General features: G+C 48.0%; 1 protein-coding gene across 3 annotated transcripts; it reads left to right on the forward strand.

Annotated features, from left to right (window-relative positions):
* The first annotated feature begins 1,135 nt into the window (after window positions 1-1,135).
* LOC121081480 (ER membrane protein complex subunit 4-like) lies at window positions 1,136-5,370 on the forward strand. Of its 3 annotated transcripts, none has more exons than XM_040580554.1 (6): window positions 1,136-1,367; window positions 1,469-1,568; window positions 1,707-1,860; window positions 2,488-2,648; window positions 2,773-2,840; window positions 5,188-5,370. In XM_040580554.1, exons 1-5 carry the CDS (start codon window positions 1,297-1,299, stop codon window positions 2,806-2,808), a joined length of 522 nt encoding a protein of 173 aa, XP_040436488.1. In that variant the 5' UTR covers window positions 1,136-1,296; the 3' UTR covers window positions 2,809-2,840; window positions 5,188-5,370. The 3 variants fall into 3 exon arrangements, 2 of the variants coding, with proteins under 2 accessions (XP_040436488.1, XP_040436487.1); XR_005825707.1 differs by having other exon boundaries at window positions 1,140-1,367; window positions 2,773-2,940; XM_040580553.1 differs by having other exon boundaries at window positions 1,140-1,367; window positions 2,773-5,370.
* The last annotated feature ends 10,971 nt before the right edge of the window (window positions 5,371-16,341 follow it).

Consider the following 16,341-nt stretch of genomic DNA (forward strand, 5'->3'; position numbering starts at 1 on the left):
TTAGCTCTATTGCTGTACTGCACAGTAATTTGAAAAAAGATTCTAAACTACCAAGGCAGAGTCCAGGTTACCAAGACAAAAATCAAAGTTAACAGGGCACAACCCCAGAGATGTGTCCCATCCCCAGGGGAGATCACTGCTGCCACAGACAGCTGGCAAGGTTCAAGGTCAGCTCGCTTTGGGCTGTCAAATACGGAATAAAGTGCTTGGCTCACAGTCAAATTACCCGTGATGGCAAAGGCATGCATGAGACTCCTTGTAGTGACAACTGGCTTTTGTTCCTTGAGAAACGAGTCTTGGAAATGCCACCTGCTATTCATGTCTTAATCGCACTTAATTTTTAATGTCTTAAAAGCACAGGCTGGTGTTTCCAAGCTCACACGCCTGGATGCTCACTGGGTCACACCGCTCCTCTGTGGGCTCTCCAGGAGTTCTTCACCCATCTACGGTGCAGGCCTTTGCTTCCTTTGGAGCCTTTACCAAACTACTGCCAGTCTGGTTCAGGAGTTGAGTGCCTCCATCAAACCCTCTCCAAGAAATAAATTAAAAAAAAAAAAAACAAACACACACAAACAAAAAAAAACAAAAAAACAAAAAAAAAAACACCAAAAAAAAACCCACCAAAAAAAAAAAAAAAAAAACCCACAAAAACCCCTAAAAAAAACAAAAAAAAAAAAAGGAAAAAAGTCTGCCCCAGGAAATCAAAAGCAGTCCTGGAAGAAGTTAAAAAACAAAACCAACAAAAAAACAAAAAAACAAAAAAAGAGAGAAAGGAAAAACCAACCCAAAGAAATAAAAAACCACAGACCCAAGAAATAAAATACGAAGAGCAAAATCCTTCTTAAGAGAGAAGTAAATAAATAATAAAGAGGCCAACCGCAAGAACTTTAAAAAAAAAAAAAAAAAAAAGTACAAACCAGCATAAGGACGCGACACGGGCTGCAACAAGGCGGGCCGGGGGTGAAAGATGGAGCGACCGCGGGCTGGGGGGGGCGTGGCCAGAGCGTCCCCGCCACCGGCCCCGGCCGGAACCCGCGGCCGGAACCTTTAGTTCCAGGCAGGAACGGACCGGGAGGGAGCTGCAGGGCGCGGGTGGCCTGTGGCGCTGCTATAAGGAAGGACGCGGGGCTGCTGTACGGCTGGGCTGGGCGGGGTGGGGGTGGTCGGTGTCTGCGGGGTTCCTGTGGGGCTGCTATGGGGTAGGGCGTAGCGAAGGCGCCGCGTAGGCCCCAGGCGCCCGGGGTTGTTTGCCGGGACACGCCCCGTGACTCCGCTTCCTGTTCGGGCGCTCGCAGGATGGCGGCGGCGGCGGTTCGGGGCCGGCGGTTCAAGTGGTCGCTGGAGCTGGCGGCGGCGCCGGGGGGGCGGTGAGGCTCCGGGGTGTGGGGGGAGGGGGGATTTGGGGGGCGGATGTGGGGGGTCCAGGGAGCTCCTTGGCCTCACCCGCCCTCCTCTATCCCACCCCCAGGCCCCGCGGAGCCGCCGAGGGCCGCGGGCCGCTGGGGTTCGCCGAGCGGCAGCTGGGGGAGAGCGGCGTCCACGAGAGCGACAAAATCCTCATGGAGAAGGTGGGCGGGGGGGGACCCGGGAGGGAGAGGGACATCCCCTACGCCCGGTTCCCCCGTGGAGGGGATCGTCCCCGTCCCCCATGGCTGGGTACGAGGTATCCCCACATGGCGGACGCCTCGTTGGCCTCTTTCCTGCAGCGTTGCTGGGACGTGGCACTGGCGCCGCTGAAGCAGATCCCCATGAACTTGTTCATCATGTACATGGCCGGCAACACCATCTCCATCTTCCCCGCAATGATGGTGTGCATGATGGGCTGGCGGCCGCTGCAGGCCCTCATGTCCCTCTCTGCCAGTGAGTACAACCCCACGCCACAGCCCCGCGTGACAGCTCCCTGGGTGATCCCCCGTGGTCATCCTCTGCCACGTGACGGTTCCCCCAAATACTTGTGGTGGTTCCCTGGCCCGTATCTCTTCTGGCAACATTCATCCCCACGTATCTCCCAGCAGTGGTCCCTGCAACAGACCCCACCGCATACGTTCCCCTCCAACAGTTGCCCCTATGTCAGTTGCCCCCATGTGTCCCCCAACAGTTGTCCCTGTGACAGTCACCCCCTCGCGTCCCTGAACGGTTGCCCACATGTCAGTTGTTCCCCCGTGTTCGCTAACAGTCACCCCCACATCACTCACCCCCATGCATCCCCCCCCCCCCAGCTGACCCTGTGGCAGTCAACTTGTATGTCAGACCCTGCCCCACACCCCCTAACAGTCACCCATGTGACAGTCATCCCTACGTTGTCACTGCCATGCGTTCCTCAACAGCCATCGCCATGCCATCCACCCTGCGCCTCCCCCACCGCTTCCCCCATGATGCTCCCCTGCTGCTCCCCACTCATCATTACCCCGGTCCCCTGCAGTGCCACACGTGGGTGACAGTGACGGGGTCCCCCAGTCCCAGTGTCCCACCCTGTTCCCCCTGCAGCACTGAAGGCCCTGGAAAGCTCAAGCCGGCGGGCCCTCCAGGGGCTGGTGTTCCTGGTGGGCAACGGGCTGGGGCTGGCCCTGGCCCTCTACAAGTGCCAGGCCATGGGGCTGCTGCCCACCCGCCCTTCCGACTGGTTGGCCTTTGTCGCCCCACCACAGGTGCGTCCAGATGCCAGGGTCCCCCCACCCCCGCTGCTCTGCACGCCAGGGTCCCCGCTGGCCTGGCCGGCAGAGTCCCCCCGCTCACCCCCCTTCTCTCTCTCTCTCTCTCTTACCTTGGCAGCGGATGGAGTTCACTGGGGGGGGCCTGATCCTGTGACCCAACTCGCCTGTCCACCAGTAAAGGCAGAGGCAAGGCTGGTGAAGTTACTCTGGGGAAAAATTCAGAGGGTTTGGAGGTTCAGCCTTAGGAGGCACCAGGATGGGTTGAAGCGAAAACCGTTTATTGGTGGTATGTGCTGAGAGCGCTGGGGCCTGTACTGGTAGTGCCAGGGCCCATACTGGGGACACTGGGAGTGCACTGCGGGAGTGTTGAAGCCTGTACTGAGAGTGCCCTGAGAGCCTTGGGGCCTGTACTGGGAGTGCACTGGAGCAGCAGTCAGAGCCTTGGGGCCCATACTGGGAGCCTTAGGGCCCTTACTGGGAGCACTGGGGGAACCTTGGGGGTCACACTGGGAATGCACTGGAGCTGCACTTGGAGCCTCAGGGCCCATACTGAGTGCATACTGGGCCTTAGGTTGCATACTGGCAATGCTGGGATTGGGGCCCATACTGGGATCATCCTTGGAGAGGTGCAGCCCAGGCTGGTACTGTACTGGGAATACTGAGTCCATACTAGGATCTTAGTTTAAGTGTAGCTCACATTGCCATCATACTGGGAGCGCTGTGTCCACGCTGGTAGTGTTGGGGCCATACTGGGATCCTACTTGAAGAGTTACGACCCAGACTGGCATTTGATCGCATTTGCTTGCCCTGTTTTGGCCTATTCTCCCAGTTCTTGCCCCAACCCCCGTAACTGGCTGGTTTTGCCCCTTGTTGCCTTGGGTTTGCCTTTTTTTTTTCCCCTGGTTTTGACCTGTTCTCCCTTGTTTGTGCCTGGGTTTGTCCCTCCCGTTTCCCCAGTTTTCCCTGTTTCTCCATTTCTTCTCTGTTTTCCATTATTTCCCTCACTTTCTCCAAGTTTCTTCTGTTTTTTTCCTGGGTTTAGTCCTTTGCCGCCATTTCCTTCCTTTCCCCCCATTCCCAAGCCATTTCCCCACATTTTTCCTGTTTTCCCACAATTTCTCTCGGTTTTCTATGTTCCTGTTTTCCCCTGGGGTATTCCTGTTTCTGCCCCATTTTACCCTGTTTTCCCCCATTTCCTTTGGTTTTGCCCTGGTTTTCTCCCTACTGTTTGCCCATTTGTGCACCAGTGTTTCACTGTTTTTCCCTTTTCTCTTGTTTTTTCCCCACATTTTTCCCCATTTTCACTCATTTTTGCCCCATTTCTTTCCCCATTCCCCCCATTTTCACCCGGCTCCTCCCCCCCTTTTTCCCATTTACCCATGTCTTCCATTTTCTGTCATTTTTCCCGTTTCCCCATCTTGCCCCAGTTTCTTCCTCCATCCTGTCATTTTCCCAGTTACTCCCTTATTCCCACTTGTCTACGTATTCTCCCCTATCTCCCCCTTTTATCTCTTTTTTTTTTTTCTTTCCTTACTTTCTCCCTGCTTTTTGCCCTGCTTTATCCCCCATTCCCCCCTTTTTTTCCCGTTCCTGCCATTTCTTTTATTCTGGCCACCAGCAGCACCAGCCAATCCCACTCACTCATTCAGTCACTCTGTCACATGTGCATATGTGGCACACGTTCCACCTCCCCAGTGTCCACCAGTAAGCATTGGTATGCACCAGTGCCCACTTGTGTCCCCCCCCAATATTCCCCCCCATCTCCCAGTATGGCCCAGAGCTCCCCCCGCCTCCCAGCGCAGCCCACAGCCCCAGAACCCTCCTCCCCAGTATGCCCCCATGCCTCCCAGCACCTTCCGGTATGGCCCAAGACTCTCCCAGTATGGCCCAGAGCCTCCTCATGCTCCCCAGCATAGCCCAGAGCCCTAGATCCATGCCTCCCAGAATGGACCACTGCTTCCCAGTGAGTCCCAGTATGGTCCAGCTCCATGTCGTGTGGCCCAGCACCTTCCCCGTAGAGCCCAAAGTCTCCTACTGACTCCCAGTACAGCCCAGACAGCTGGAAGAGCACTCGGCTCGCCGGGTGGTCCTACACGAAAGTGCGCAGCTGGGTTACCATAACTACACGGGGTACAGATGGCGAAAGCGTGGTGAGCTTTGCCAAGTTCGACTTCCTCCAGTGCCAGTCCTGGTTAGAGATGTGAAGATGAAAATACGATACCGACATCTGAAACAGCCAGAGCCTGCAAGTGTCACCCCACGTCTCCCGATATAGCTAAGTGCCCTCCCCAGCAGTCCCAGTATGATCCAGGGCACCACAGTGATTCCCAGCGTGGCCCAGAGCCCCATCCCAGTATAGCACGCTGCCCTCCCAGTGATTCCCAGTACACCCCAGTGCCCTGCCAGAGCACAGCAGACCCCCCCCAGTGGCACTCACAGGCTCCCCCCCAACCCCTGCACGGGGGGGCTTGCGATGGGGCAGAGCCTCCCTCCCCCACGTTGTACAGTATGTGCTTGGCAATAAAATCTGCAGGGAAGAAAGAGGAAGAGGGGACATTTGGAGCTATGGCGTTTGTCCTTCCAAGTCAAGAGTCAGGTGAGATGGAGCCCTGCTTTCCTGGAGACGGCTGAACACCTGCCTGCCGATGGGAAGGACTTCCTTACGTTTTGCTTGTGGGCAGCTTTTGCTTTTAACTATTAAAATGTCCTTATCTGAGCCCGAGTTTCCTACTTTTACCCTTTTATTCTCTCCAAACAGCTCCTGGGGGGGGCAGTAGGGCAGGTAGCTGTGTGGGGCTTGGCTGCCGCCCGTGGTTATATGACAACAGACAAATATGTTGGGTATGGATATATTAAGGTTAGGCTGTTAAGACTGTTACACACGTGAAATGACAAACCATCGAACCCCAAACTCTTTAGTCTCTATAGGTGAAGTACCAGCTGAGGGGTCTGCTGCTTCCCTGTTACAGGCTGCACCAAAATTGACCTGCAAGTGCTTTGACTCAACGTATGACAATATCATATTAGCCCTGAAGCTACGCTAGGCATAACTACTTTTACCTAGGATTTAGAATGATGGGATATTGCCCCGAAAACTTTTCCCCGTATAACTCCCGTGTGTGGCCACGCAGAAGCCGAACAGCACCTAGCGTTTGGCAGTAGGTTATCCTCCACCGAATGGAAATATCAGACGCGTAACACTGCGTCCTGTCACGTGTCTAATTTTTTCCTGTACAGTGAACAGCCCATCCTTGGATGGCTGCCTTGGATATAAAGGATGTATTTTTCATGGTCATATTACAACCTGAGGATCAAGAAGAGATTCACTTTGACCTGGGATGGAATACAGTACGCTATTCCCTGACTACACCAAGGATTCAAACATAGCTCTACGTTGTCACACCAGGTTTTAGCTAAGGAATTAAGAACAAATCCCACAGAACAAGGGGTGATGGTATATCAGTATATCGAAGGCATTTTAATTGCAGGAGATTCTCCCGAGAAGGTCCAAAGAATGTGTGGTGGCGTCCTAGCCCGTCTGAAACGTGAGGGGATTACCATCCTGTTGCCAAAAATCGTAACCAAGAAAATGCTCCAAACCAAGTAATAGTTTAGCAAGCTGACATCGGTTTATTGCAGCACTGAGTGCATGGGGGGATTCTTCCTCCTAACATGCATATCACGTTATTTGAGGGTATAGATTATATATGATAAATATCTATATTCATAGTCCATTGCATATTCATTGTCATACACACAGGGTTGGTTGCAAGTTTCTCGCTTCCGATGCAAGTTCGTATTCTTCCTCAGATAGCACTGATGAAGCTTTTTTACTAATCCGCATGCTCCCCAAGTGGGGTTTTGTCCTGTTTCAGGGGAGCTATCAGAGGTCCCGAGCTCCCACTGCCACAATTACCTTTGTCTTACTTTCAACTAATTCTCTGCTGATGTCTGTGGACTGCAACACCTTAGCAGCCTGCCTTCTCTTGCAGCCAGAACTACCTCATTTGAAGTTGTCTTTTTGCATTTTATTTTTACTTAACTTGGATAACGGTGTTCTTTTAACCATCTGTTCTTTGTTTCCTGACTTTGTGACATGAGCAAAAGAAGCAGAACCTAGTTCTCTCTTCTTGCTAACTAAATTGGTTTAAGTCCTTGGTATCAATCCCTGAGGCTAAATAGTGGGGCTCTAATCTAAAGGTTAAATTTTTAGGCATAACTTAGCAAGGGGGCAGATGATATATTCCCTCTGATACCTTACAGTAAATATCCAAGTTAAATTCACCCTTTGCTAAGAAGGAGTTTTGACAAGTCCTAGGAACTTCAGGATTTTGAGGATTTTGGCAAGCTTGTCTCCACAATTTAGCATAATTGCCTGAACCTTATGCAATCTACTAAAGACGCGTGCTACCTGGGAGTGGACAGTTACTCATGAAGTAGCATTTTGTTCATTAATATGCAGTGGTTTAGAATATCAGCCCACGGGCCCAATAATAGCAGGGGAGGCCTTTAGCCTACATAGAGGACTCACAGAAAGAAGATCCCATGGGAATTCTGGCAACCAGCTCCCAATAAGGCTCGGTTTACTGCTATACAGTTAGGATTGAAGGAGCAGCAAAGTTCCCAAGCATGGTATTCACCTTGGGAAAAAATCACTACCGATGGTTTAAACAGCCCTCTTAGATGCAGAATCCATCACTTTAGATCCACCCTTAGAAATGCAAACTCCATTCCCTATCCTTAAAAAAGCAAAAGAGCCTATTCCCATTCCGCAGAGAATTGTGCACTCTGGTACGATTCAGAAAACGGTGATGCACGTAGCTGTGGCGGTGTGCTCCCCTGCCACTAACCCCGCCTGCTGAAGCCATAACCATTGTTGTGATGTTGTCCACCTTACTCTGGATTTGGGGGGATAGATGGCAGCATGATAGCCAAAGGCTTTCTGGAATGGTGAAACAGACGTCTTGCTGACATGCAAATATGACTATTACTTTATAAACAGTCGGCAGCCCAGGGCTCATGGAGCTCTCCTGCATGGCAGCCGGCTGCACGGCAGGATCTCCCCTTGAGTAGGGGTTCAGTCTTGAGGCTTGTCAGGGTTACTCCTCGAAGCTGAGATTCCTTGCCGCAAAAGATCCTTGGTGAGTGATTGCATGCTAAACTCTGAAATCTTAGCTAAGTGGTATAAAGGATTGATTGTGAATATATAATCCTTTAGACATAGACTGTTGACCAAGTCTTGGACTAGGGTTGGGTCCAGCTGCATCCAGACTCCTCTGTGAGAAGGAGTTCTGAAACCAAGGGGGTTCTTGGTGAACCTCATGACTCCATGAGAGGATCTCCATGACAGTCTTCTCTGACCCTGTCCTCTGTGTAGTAAATAACCTAGTGTACCAAACCACTTGCATTTAACATTAGACTTTGTTACCTCACTCTTTTATATCAATGAAGTGCGGTGTTCTCTCTTATGAGCAAAGTGGATGACTCCACCTGAGACAACAGAACGTCGCCACTGGGTGGATGGAGGAACAGGCCTTACAGGGAAATTCACAGACGTGTAATATCCAGTGGCAAGAAGCTGCTGAACCACCCCTTGCTACGCTGCCTTCCCCCATTCATGGTGCACCACTCCCATCTGATTTACAACAGGATGCTGTGGCTTGGTCTAAGGTTTGGTTTAACAGATGGATCAGCTCAAAGGGTTAAAGGGGAATGGAAGGGAAGGGCTACCCACATGTGGCCCTCAGGTGGGACATCTGAAGGACAAGAAGTAGCGGGATCAGGTCAGTTGGCTGAGCTCTAGCCGGTCATGCCAGGAGCCCAACGGGGCGCTGAGGCAAGTGTACTCATTCCGATGTGGCCTGGTCTATGTGGCCACCTGCGGCTTCCACACTGGAAAGCTGAAGGATGAAAAATTAAAGGAAGGAAAGCCCGGGGAAAAGGTCAATAGGAAAAGTTGTATTTAATACCTCAAAGCAGACCAGTGGAAACCCTCTTCAAACTGGGCACATACCAACACATACAAAGGCCACATATTTACGATCCAGATGGGATCATGACATAGATCATTTGTCTAAAGAACATAAAGCAATAATGTTGATCTTTCACATAACATGTATACACTATTCCACCTCTGGCCTGGTAATTCTGGGTTGGCTACAAGACAACTTAAGACATATGGGTAGCCTGGATCTATATCAATAGGTTGGCCTATTAGTTAGGAGCCTTTCTTGTGCAGATGCCCAAGCCAATATTTTAGCTGGACAACACTGGCCTAACCTGAGGCATGGTAAACACTTGTGGTTCTTTGTGCTGGTTTTGGCTGGGATAGAGTGAATGTTCTTCATAGTAGGTGGGATGGTGCTATGTTTCGGCTTTGTGATGAGAAAGTGCTGGTAACTCTCCAACGTTGTAGCTGCTCCTGAGCAGGGCTTGCACAGCAGCATCAAGGCCAGCAAGCAGGCTGGGGGCACAAGGACCTGGGCACGGGGACACAGCTGGAACAGCTGCTGACCCCAACTGACCCGAGGGATATCCCCTGCCCGATGGCATCATGCTCAGCAGGTGACACTGGGGGAAGCAGGAGGAAGGGGGGGGGACGTTCAGAGTGATGGCGTTTGACTTCCCAAGTCCCCATCACATGTGATAGAACCCTGCTTTCCTGGAGATGACTGAACACCTCCCTGCTCATGGGAAGAGGTGATTGAATTCCTTGGTTTGCTTTGCTCGTGGGCACGGCTTTCTCTTTACCTAATTAAACTGTCATTATCTCAACCCATGAGTTTGTTTTCTCACTTTGCTGATTCTCACCCCATTGTGGGGGCAGTGAGCGAGCAGCGATGTGGTGGTTAGTCACCAGCTGGGATTACACCATGACATTCTTGTGGCAAATGAATTTTAAAAGGAGCTTTACCAGGAACTCCAAATAAATTGGAGTATATTTTAACCTGGGCAGAGATTATTAGTGGTTTAGGTACAGCCCACCCATTCTTCAGGCTAGTGCAAAATGCCTAATTTTAGGATTAAGACAATGGTTTACCCACCTGCCTTTACTCTCTGTGATTCAATCAGACAATCAACCACATTTCAAAAAGCAAAGATATACACAGATGGGCTGAAACCCAAGGATTTAGATAGATTTTCCACATTCCTTGTCATCCCCAGTACAATGTTATCATTGAATGCTGGGATGGATTTCTTAACATTAGTGTAAAATTGGAATTTACACTCAGACCAGTCAGTCCAAAACCTCAACCAGTATTTCCCCATATCACAATTAGACACATCGTCTTAATGACACAGTGACTGCTTTAAGCAACCAACAGACCATAACCAGTAGTCTGAGATGGAAAGTTTTTGATACCAGCTGCAGCATAACTTTAAGTGAAAATTATAATCATCAGTTACATGTTAATAACTGTCCAAATTAATAATCTGCAAAAAGGAAGATTTCACTGAGTATTACAAACACCCCTCTGAAGCACCATGTGGAAGGTGCTTGACCATCAGAGTAACACAAATCTCATTTCTGAGCACTGGATGCCCAAATTATTTAACATTCAAAAAGAGACAAAGTGGATTTGTGTTTTCCTTCAGGTTACTCTAACCACAACATCAGGAAATGGAAACTCATACTATCTTCCCTGGTAATACCTTGTTCATGATACTGATTGACAATTTGGCATGAAATGAAACAAGCTTATATTGATTCTGACCAAAAAATCTCATGGACCTGTAATAATGAATCAACAAGTGCAAACAAAGGTGGTTTTAATGGCTTGGAACTCCAGAATCTCACATGAATGTTAATAGAACAAACTGTCAAAGATACAATTTCACTGCACCTAATTCTCCAGGCTGCAAGCTGCCAAGTAATGCTTGGCTGAGTACTAACAATAATTGGGACACAGGTGGCCCAAACAACATATCTGGCTGTTTAGACTGTAACTCTCTTTGGACAATACGTTTAAGCCAAACGTGCTTAATGAAATTCAGTGTTTCCCTAATCCACTGTTCATTCTGTAAACATCACAATGGTTCTGGGCACTTAAATCAACTGGGTGGTTCCGGCTTTGGGCCACCACAGCAGGCTGCACTTCTACCATAGCACTCTTAGTCCCTATGCATTTTGATCTAAATATTTAGCCTTTAATTTGCACCACAACCATTACCCTGTAGGTAGGAACTATGGAGTGTTCAAACCCATAGTGACAGGACCAACTAAATGAAGTTTCTCTTGGCAGAAGAGATACAGCCTCAGCATCATCCTGTAGCCATCCTGGACAGGAGCACTCAGGGGCCACCTTTGGGCAGCAGAGCTGGGCCAGCAGATGGACCCAAGGCTGGGCTGATGTGCCCCAAGGCACTTCTCACAGTGGTGATAATTCCTCATAATTCCTTATATCCACACCGGCTGGTGCAAGTGGATATAAGGAATGGGCTTGCAACACGCTGTTGCAGAGTCTTTGTAGAAGTGCTTACAGCGGTAGGACTCTGTCCGATGCACTCTTAATCTTTCTTATGTCTATTTAGGCACAAACATGTGCTTAATTCACCTCAAGGGGTACCACAAAAATTCCTCAACAAGGTGACTCAGCAACATGTCTGAGTCATCTCACCAACCTTTCACCAACTAGTCCAAGAAAAAACCCTGCTCAGAGGTCTGCCAGCAGACTGCTCCTGGCTATGGTCTTGGCTGCCAGGCCTTGCAGCATGGGCATAGCACATCTTAATGGAATTAGCTCTCATTCTAGCTGCTGGCTTTGTGCTTTTCTGTATTGTGTCTTGCTTCAAATCTCTTGTGTATATCACTTTTACCTGAAGCAGTACTGTAGCCTCAGTTCTCAGCTGACAAACCCTCACTTAAGTTACACCACCATTGCTGGGCCTGAGGCAAGTGTAAGTACTCCATCTCACACATGAAGAGGCAGGAGAGATGCGGTGTAGTCTCACCTGCAGTGACCCACCAGCAGCTGTAGGCCCAGGGGTGAAGTGACAGGAACTGCTGTAAACGCAACCTGGTTACAGTGGGGGGAAAGACTGTCAGAAGGTTCCTGTATAAACACTGACAGAAAAAATGCCAGCCGGCTGGGGAACCCAGGGCACCCTTGAGAAGCACAGCTGAGTACCTCAAAACCAGAGACATCATGAGATACCATCAATAAGCACAAACCCCAGAAACTGCTTATCATCTAGAGAGGTGAAAAGAGTCAAAAAGGTGGAAAACAGCCTGGAGGAACCGGTGACAGCTATTGGCTGTTTCAGATGGAAGAACAGAAAAACAATCTGGAAAAGTAAAAATTCATCTGAGAGAACAGAAAAAAACCATTGTCTGTTGACAGTGTCAGGCTGAAACCAGAAGTTAGCAACATCTATTGGCTGCTTCAGGTGGTGGTGTCCTATGCCTTCTTACGTCTCTGGGATATAAAAAATTACGTGCTTTCTACCCAGAATGAAGCCTCTCTCTCCCTCTCCCAGTGTTCCTCCTGTGTGGACTTTTTGTACAAGGTCTCAACAGACTGGACCCTGGCCAGGGACACCTGGCTGACTGCAGACTCCAAGAAGCTGATGACGTTTCAAGTGAAACTTTGTCCATTGTTGACTGGCCTCTCCCCTGGGAGCAGTCTGATGAGCACCATACTGCAACTACTTTGAATATTTATATGCACAGGCACACATGTCAGTAATTAATCATAAGTATACTTGCCGCTACTATGGAAATACATATGTCCTTGCTACTTTAGTACTACTGCTGATATTGAAATACACGTACCCTTGTTTTCTTTAGTAGTGATAATTTTTGTAATAACTTGAGATATCTCTATACTTGCTTCTTGGTAGTAGTTTTGTAGTCAATTGACATAAATATATATATATATATATATACACACATATACACAGAATCACAGAATGGTTTGTTTTGCAAAGGACCTTTAAAGAATATCTATTCCAACCCCCTGCCATGGGCAGGGACACCTTCCACTGGTGTTGCTCAAAGACCCTTGCAATCTGGCCTTGGACAACTCCAGTGATTGGGCATCCACAGCTTCTCTGGGCAACTCTCACAGTCCATTTGGATTGCTCAAACGTACAGGACAACATACTCTGCAAGTTATTCTATGAGTTCATTAAGAAATACAACAAACAAACATGAAAAACGAGGGCAAATCACCTTTTTCCAAACTAGTCTGCCATGTGAATTCACTCATTCACCATCCAAGTCATGTAATTCTTAATTCATGCACCTATGAGCAAAAAATCAGTTTTCTGGCTGATGGTGAGAGTACACATCCTTCCTCCTCCATCACCATACAGGCATCCTTTGTATCACACCAGGAAGCACAAAATCCTCAGCAGTCCAGCTGCTGTTGGATTTGCTTCAAAAGGTTTTGGAATAAGCTGAGGTTTTGTACCTTCCATCTTGAATGTTTGGTCTATACCATTTCCATAAGTTAGCGGATTCTAACAAAACTGCCAGACAATTGATATGCAAAAATGATGGCTGCAGGAGACAGCCAGCTGTAGGTGATAACAGCAGCATAATGGCCCTTTAGTTCTTTCTGGCTACCTGCCCTGTGTAGGTGATGCTCACATTTTGACCTAATGGTACAGCTCCCAGCATACATCAGGCCTTAGCATGAGCAATATTAGCAAAAATGTGAGCAGAAATTGAGTGAACAGCCAAAGCAACCTGTTCCAGTGTCTCACCACCCTCATTGTAAAACATTTCTTCCTTATGTCCAATCTAAACCTACCCTCTTTCACTTTAAAACCATTGTCCCTTGTCCTGTCACTAGAGTCCTTGGTAAAAAGCCTCTCTCTGTCTTTCTTATAAGCCCCCTTTATATTCTGAAAGGCTGCTATAAGGTCTCCGCAGAGCTTTCCCTTCTCCAGGATGAACAAACCCAATACAGCCTTTCCTCACAGCAGAAGTGTTCCAGCTCTCACATCACTTCCATGGCCTCCTCTGGATCTGCTCCAACAGGTCCATGTCTTTCTTTCGCTTGGGACCACACAGCTGGATGCAGGACTTCAGGTGGATTCTCACAAGAGCAGAGTAGAGGGGGAGAATCACCTCCTTTGACATGCTTCTTTTGATGCGGCCCAGGATACAGCTGGCTTTCTGGGCTGCAGGCACACATGACTGGCTCGTTCCATGTTTTGTCTGCCAGTATCCTCAAGTCCTTCTCTTCAGGGCTTCTCTCCATCCACTCATCCCCCAGCTTGTATTGATACTGGGGATTGCTCTGACCCAGGTGCCAGACTTTGCACTTGACCTTGTTGAACTTCATGAGGCCCACACGGGCCCACTCCTCGAGCCTGTCAATGACATAAGCCCATATATGATGTGAGATACAAGATATAACACAGATTAGAGTCCAATAAATATTTAGAGCCTTCCTACAGTCTAGTTGAACATGCAGATATAGTAAGTTCTGGTTTCACAAAGCCTATTTCCAATAAGCAATTAAAATACAGATGTGCTATAAAGCCTCACATTCTCTCTGTCTAAAGCGTTTCCAACACTGTATGAACTTCTGCTCCACAGCCTCAAGCTGCACCAGGGGAGGTTTAGATTTGGGTGAATAAAAAATTTCTTCACCAAAAGGGTTATCAAGCATTGGGAACAGGCTGCTGAGGAAAGTGTTGGAGTCACCGTCCCTGGAGGTATTTACAGGACGTGTAGATGTGGCGCTTGGTGGCTTGGCTTAGTGGCGGAGCTGGCAGTGCTACGTTAATGATTGGACTCAATGACCTTAAGGGTCCTTTCCAATATAATGATGCTATGATTCCCTGATTAATACAATGAAAAGGAACAGAAGGAACGTGACAGCATTGAAGGAAAAAGGCTACATCTCATCCTCCCTTAAACACAGATTGAGAGCTACAGCATTTCAAATCCACAGTGATCTGGACAGAGCAAACAAGTAACATTTGTTCTCTGTCTCTTCCAGTGCAAAATCCCCGGAGCATCAAATGCAAGTAGCTGCCATACTCCAAGCAAATGAAGACATTTCTTTTACAGGATTTCCCACCCCACCACTACCACCCCACCACCGCCATCCAAATACTTACAAAATAGCCTGTAAACTTCTTGTTGCAGGACAGCTATTGATTATGAAAATGCCTGTAACTTCAAAACAACTCAGAAAGCAATGGATAAAAGAAACCAAAAATCATTTGAGGGCTACTTAACAAAAATCTGAGGAAATAAAAGAAGAGTTCTGAAAATATTTGCTCGGCTCTTCTGGTCTTCCTTAGGCAATTAATTGCTGTTTGCCACTGCTGTAGGAAAGATAGCAGGTTTGTCAGACATTTACTCTGAAGCAATCAGAACCTCTCTTAGGCTCTTCTAAAAATCAAAGTCAAGCAATGAAAGCACCTGGAAACTTGCAAAATGCATACCTCTTCTTAACACTTTGGCCCTTCAGGAAAGCAGGTGTATGCTCATACAAACCCAGAAAAATATGTTCCTAATTTTAGGCCAATATTGCATGTTCATGGTGTACACAGTAACTGGACATTTAAGAAAAGAACCTGGTGACTTTTCAGGTGTGTAAATGAAGTATGTAAAATATATTCACTTTACACACACACACATATTAAAATCTATATTGAGACAGCTGAAAAAAATTCTTTAAGGCCTGTATGTGGATGTAAGTCAACCTGCAAATTATAATGCACATCATTTTTAGCCAAATTTCACCTTGACAAATTGCAGAAGGATTTGTATGCAAAACATGCTGGTATACTGAAGTATTGAGTGCGTAACTGACCACAGAGTACTTAGTCATGAATACAGTTAATATCCTGATTAGACAGGTGTCATCTTGCCTCATTCTTAAGCTGCAATTGTGTAGGGAGGTATCATTTAGCAATATTTATTTAGTATTAATGTAATTTAAATATTAAATAATACTAATAATTATCACTTGTGACATAGTCACAGTGGTGAAGCCTTTCTTTTTTTGTGCGATCAGCATTTACTACATACTATAAGAAAAAATTTCATCACATGTCAAAGATACTGACTTTAAAGGCAGAATTCAGAGTAACCAAGAGTGGGTATGTACAAAATGTCCTTAGAAATCCACCCTGTGAAAGAGCAATTAATTTGATTTTGTCTGCCTGACACGTAAAAAGCAAGCAGAAGCAATGAGATGCCATACCCTCACCTTCTCAGCAAACACCTTCTGTTGGGAATGTCATGAACGACAAGAGCTGAGCTCTGCTGAATTTGTTGTGTCCCAAGAAGTTTTGATTTGCTTTAACGGGCTAATGGTATCTCTGCGGAGCAATAGAAAAAGTCATGCCAGGCTCTGGGAGTGAAGGAGGGCAATTTAATTTTATATTAGAGCATCACAGAGTCACAGACTGGTCAGGGCTGGAAGACACCTCTGGAGACCATCTAGGCCAACCCCCTGCTCAGGCAGGCTCTCCTACAGCAGCCTGCACAGTGTCATGGCCGGGTGGTTTTTGAATGTCTCCAGAGAAGGAGATGCCACAGCCTCTCTGGGCAGCCTCTTCCAGCACGCCGTCATCCCTCAAAGAAAAGAAGTTTCTCCTCGTGTTCAGAAGGAACCTCCTGTGTTGCAGTTTGTGCCTGTTGCCTCTCGTCCTGGTCCTGTCACTGGGCACCACTGAAAAGAGCCCGGCCCCGTCCTCCTGACACTCGCCTTTAAGGTAT

The sequence above is a fragment of the Falco naumanni genome, chromosome Z, assembly GCF_017639655.2.
Source record: "Falco naumanni isolate bFalNau1 chromosome Z, bFalNau1.pat, whole genome shotgun sequence".
Lineage (NCBI taxonomy): Eukaryota > Metazoa > Chordata > Aves > Falconiformes > Falconidae > Falco > Falco naumanni.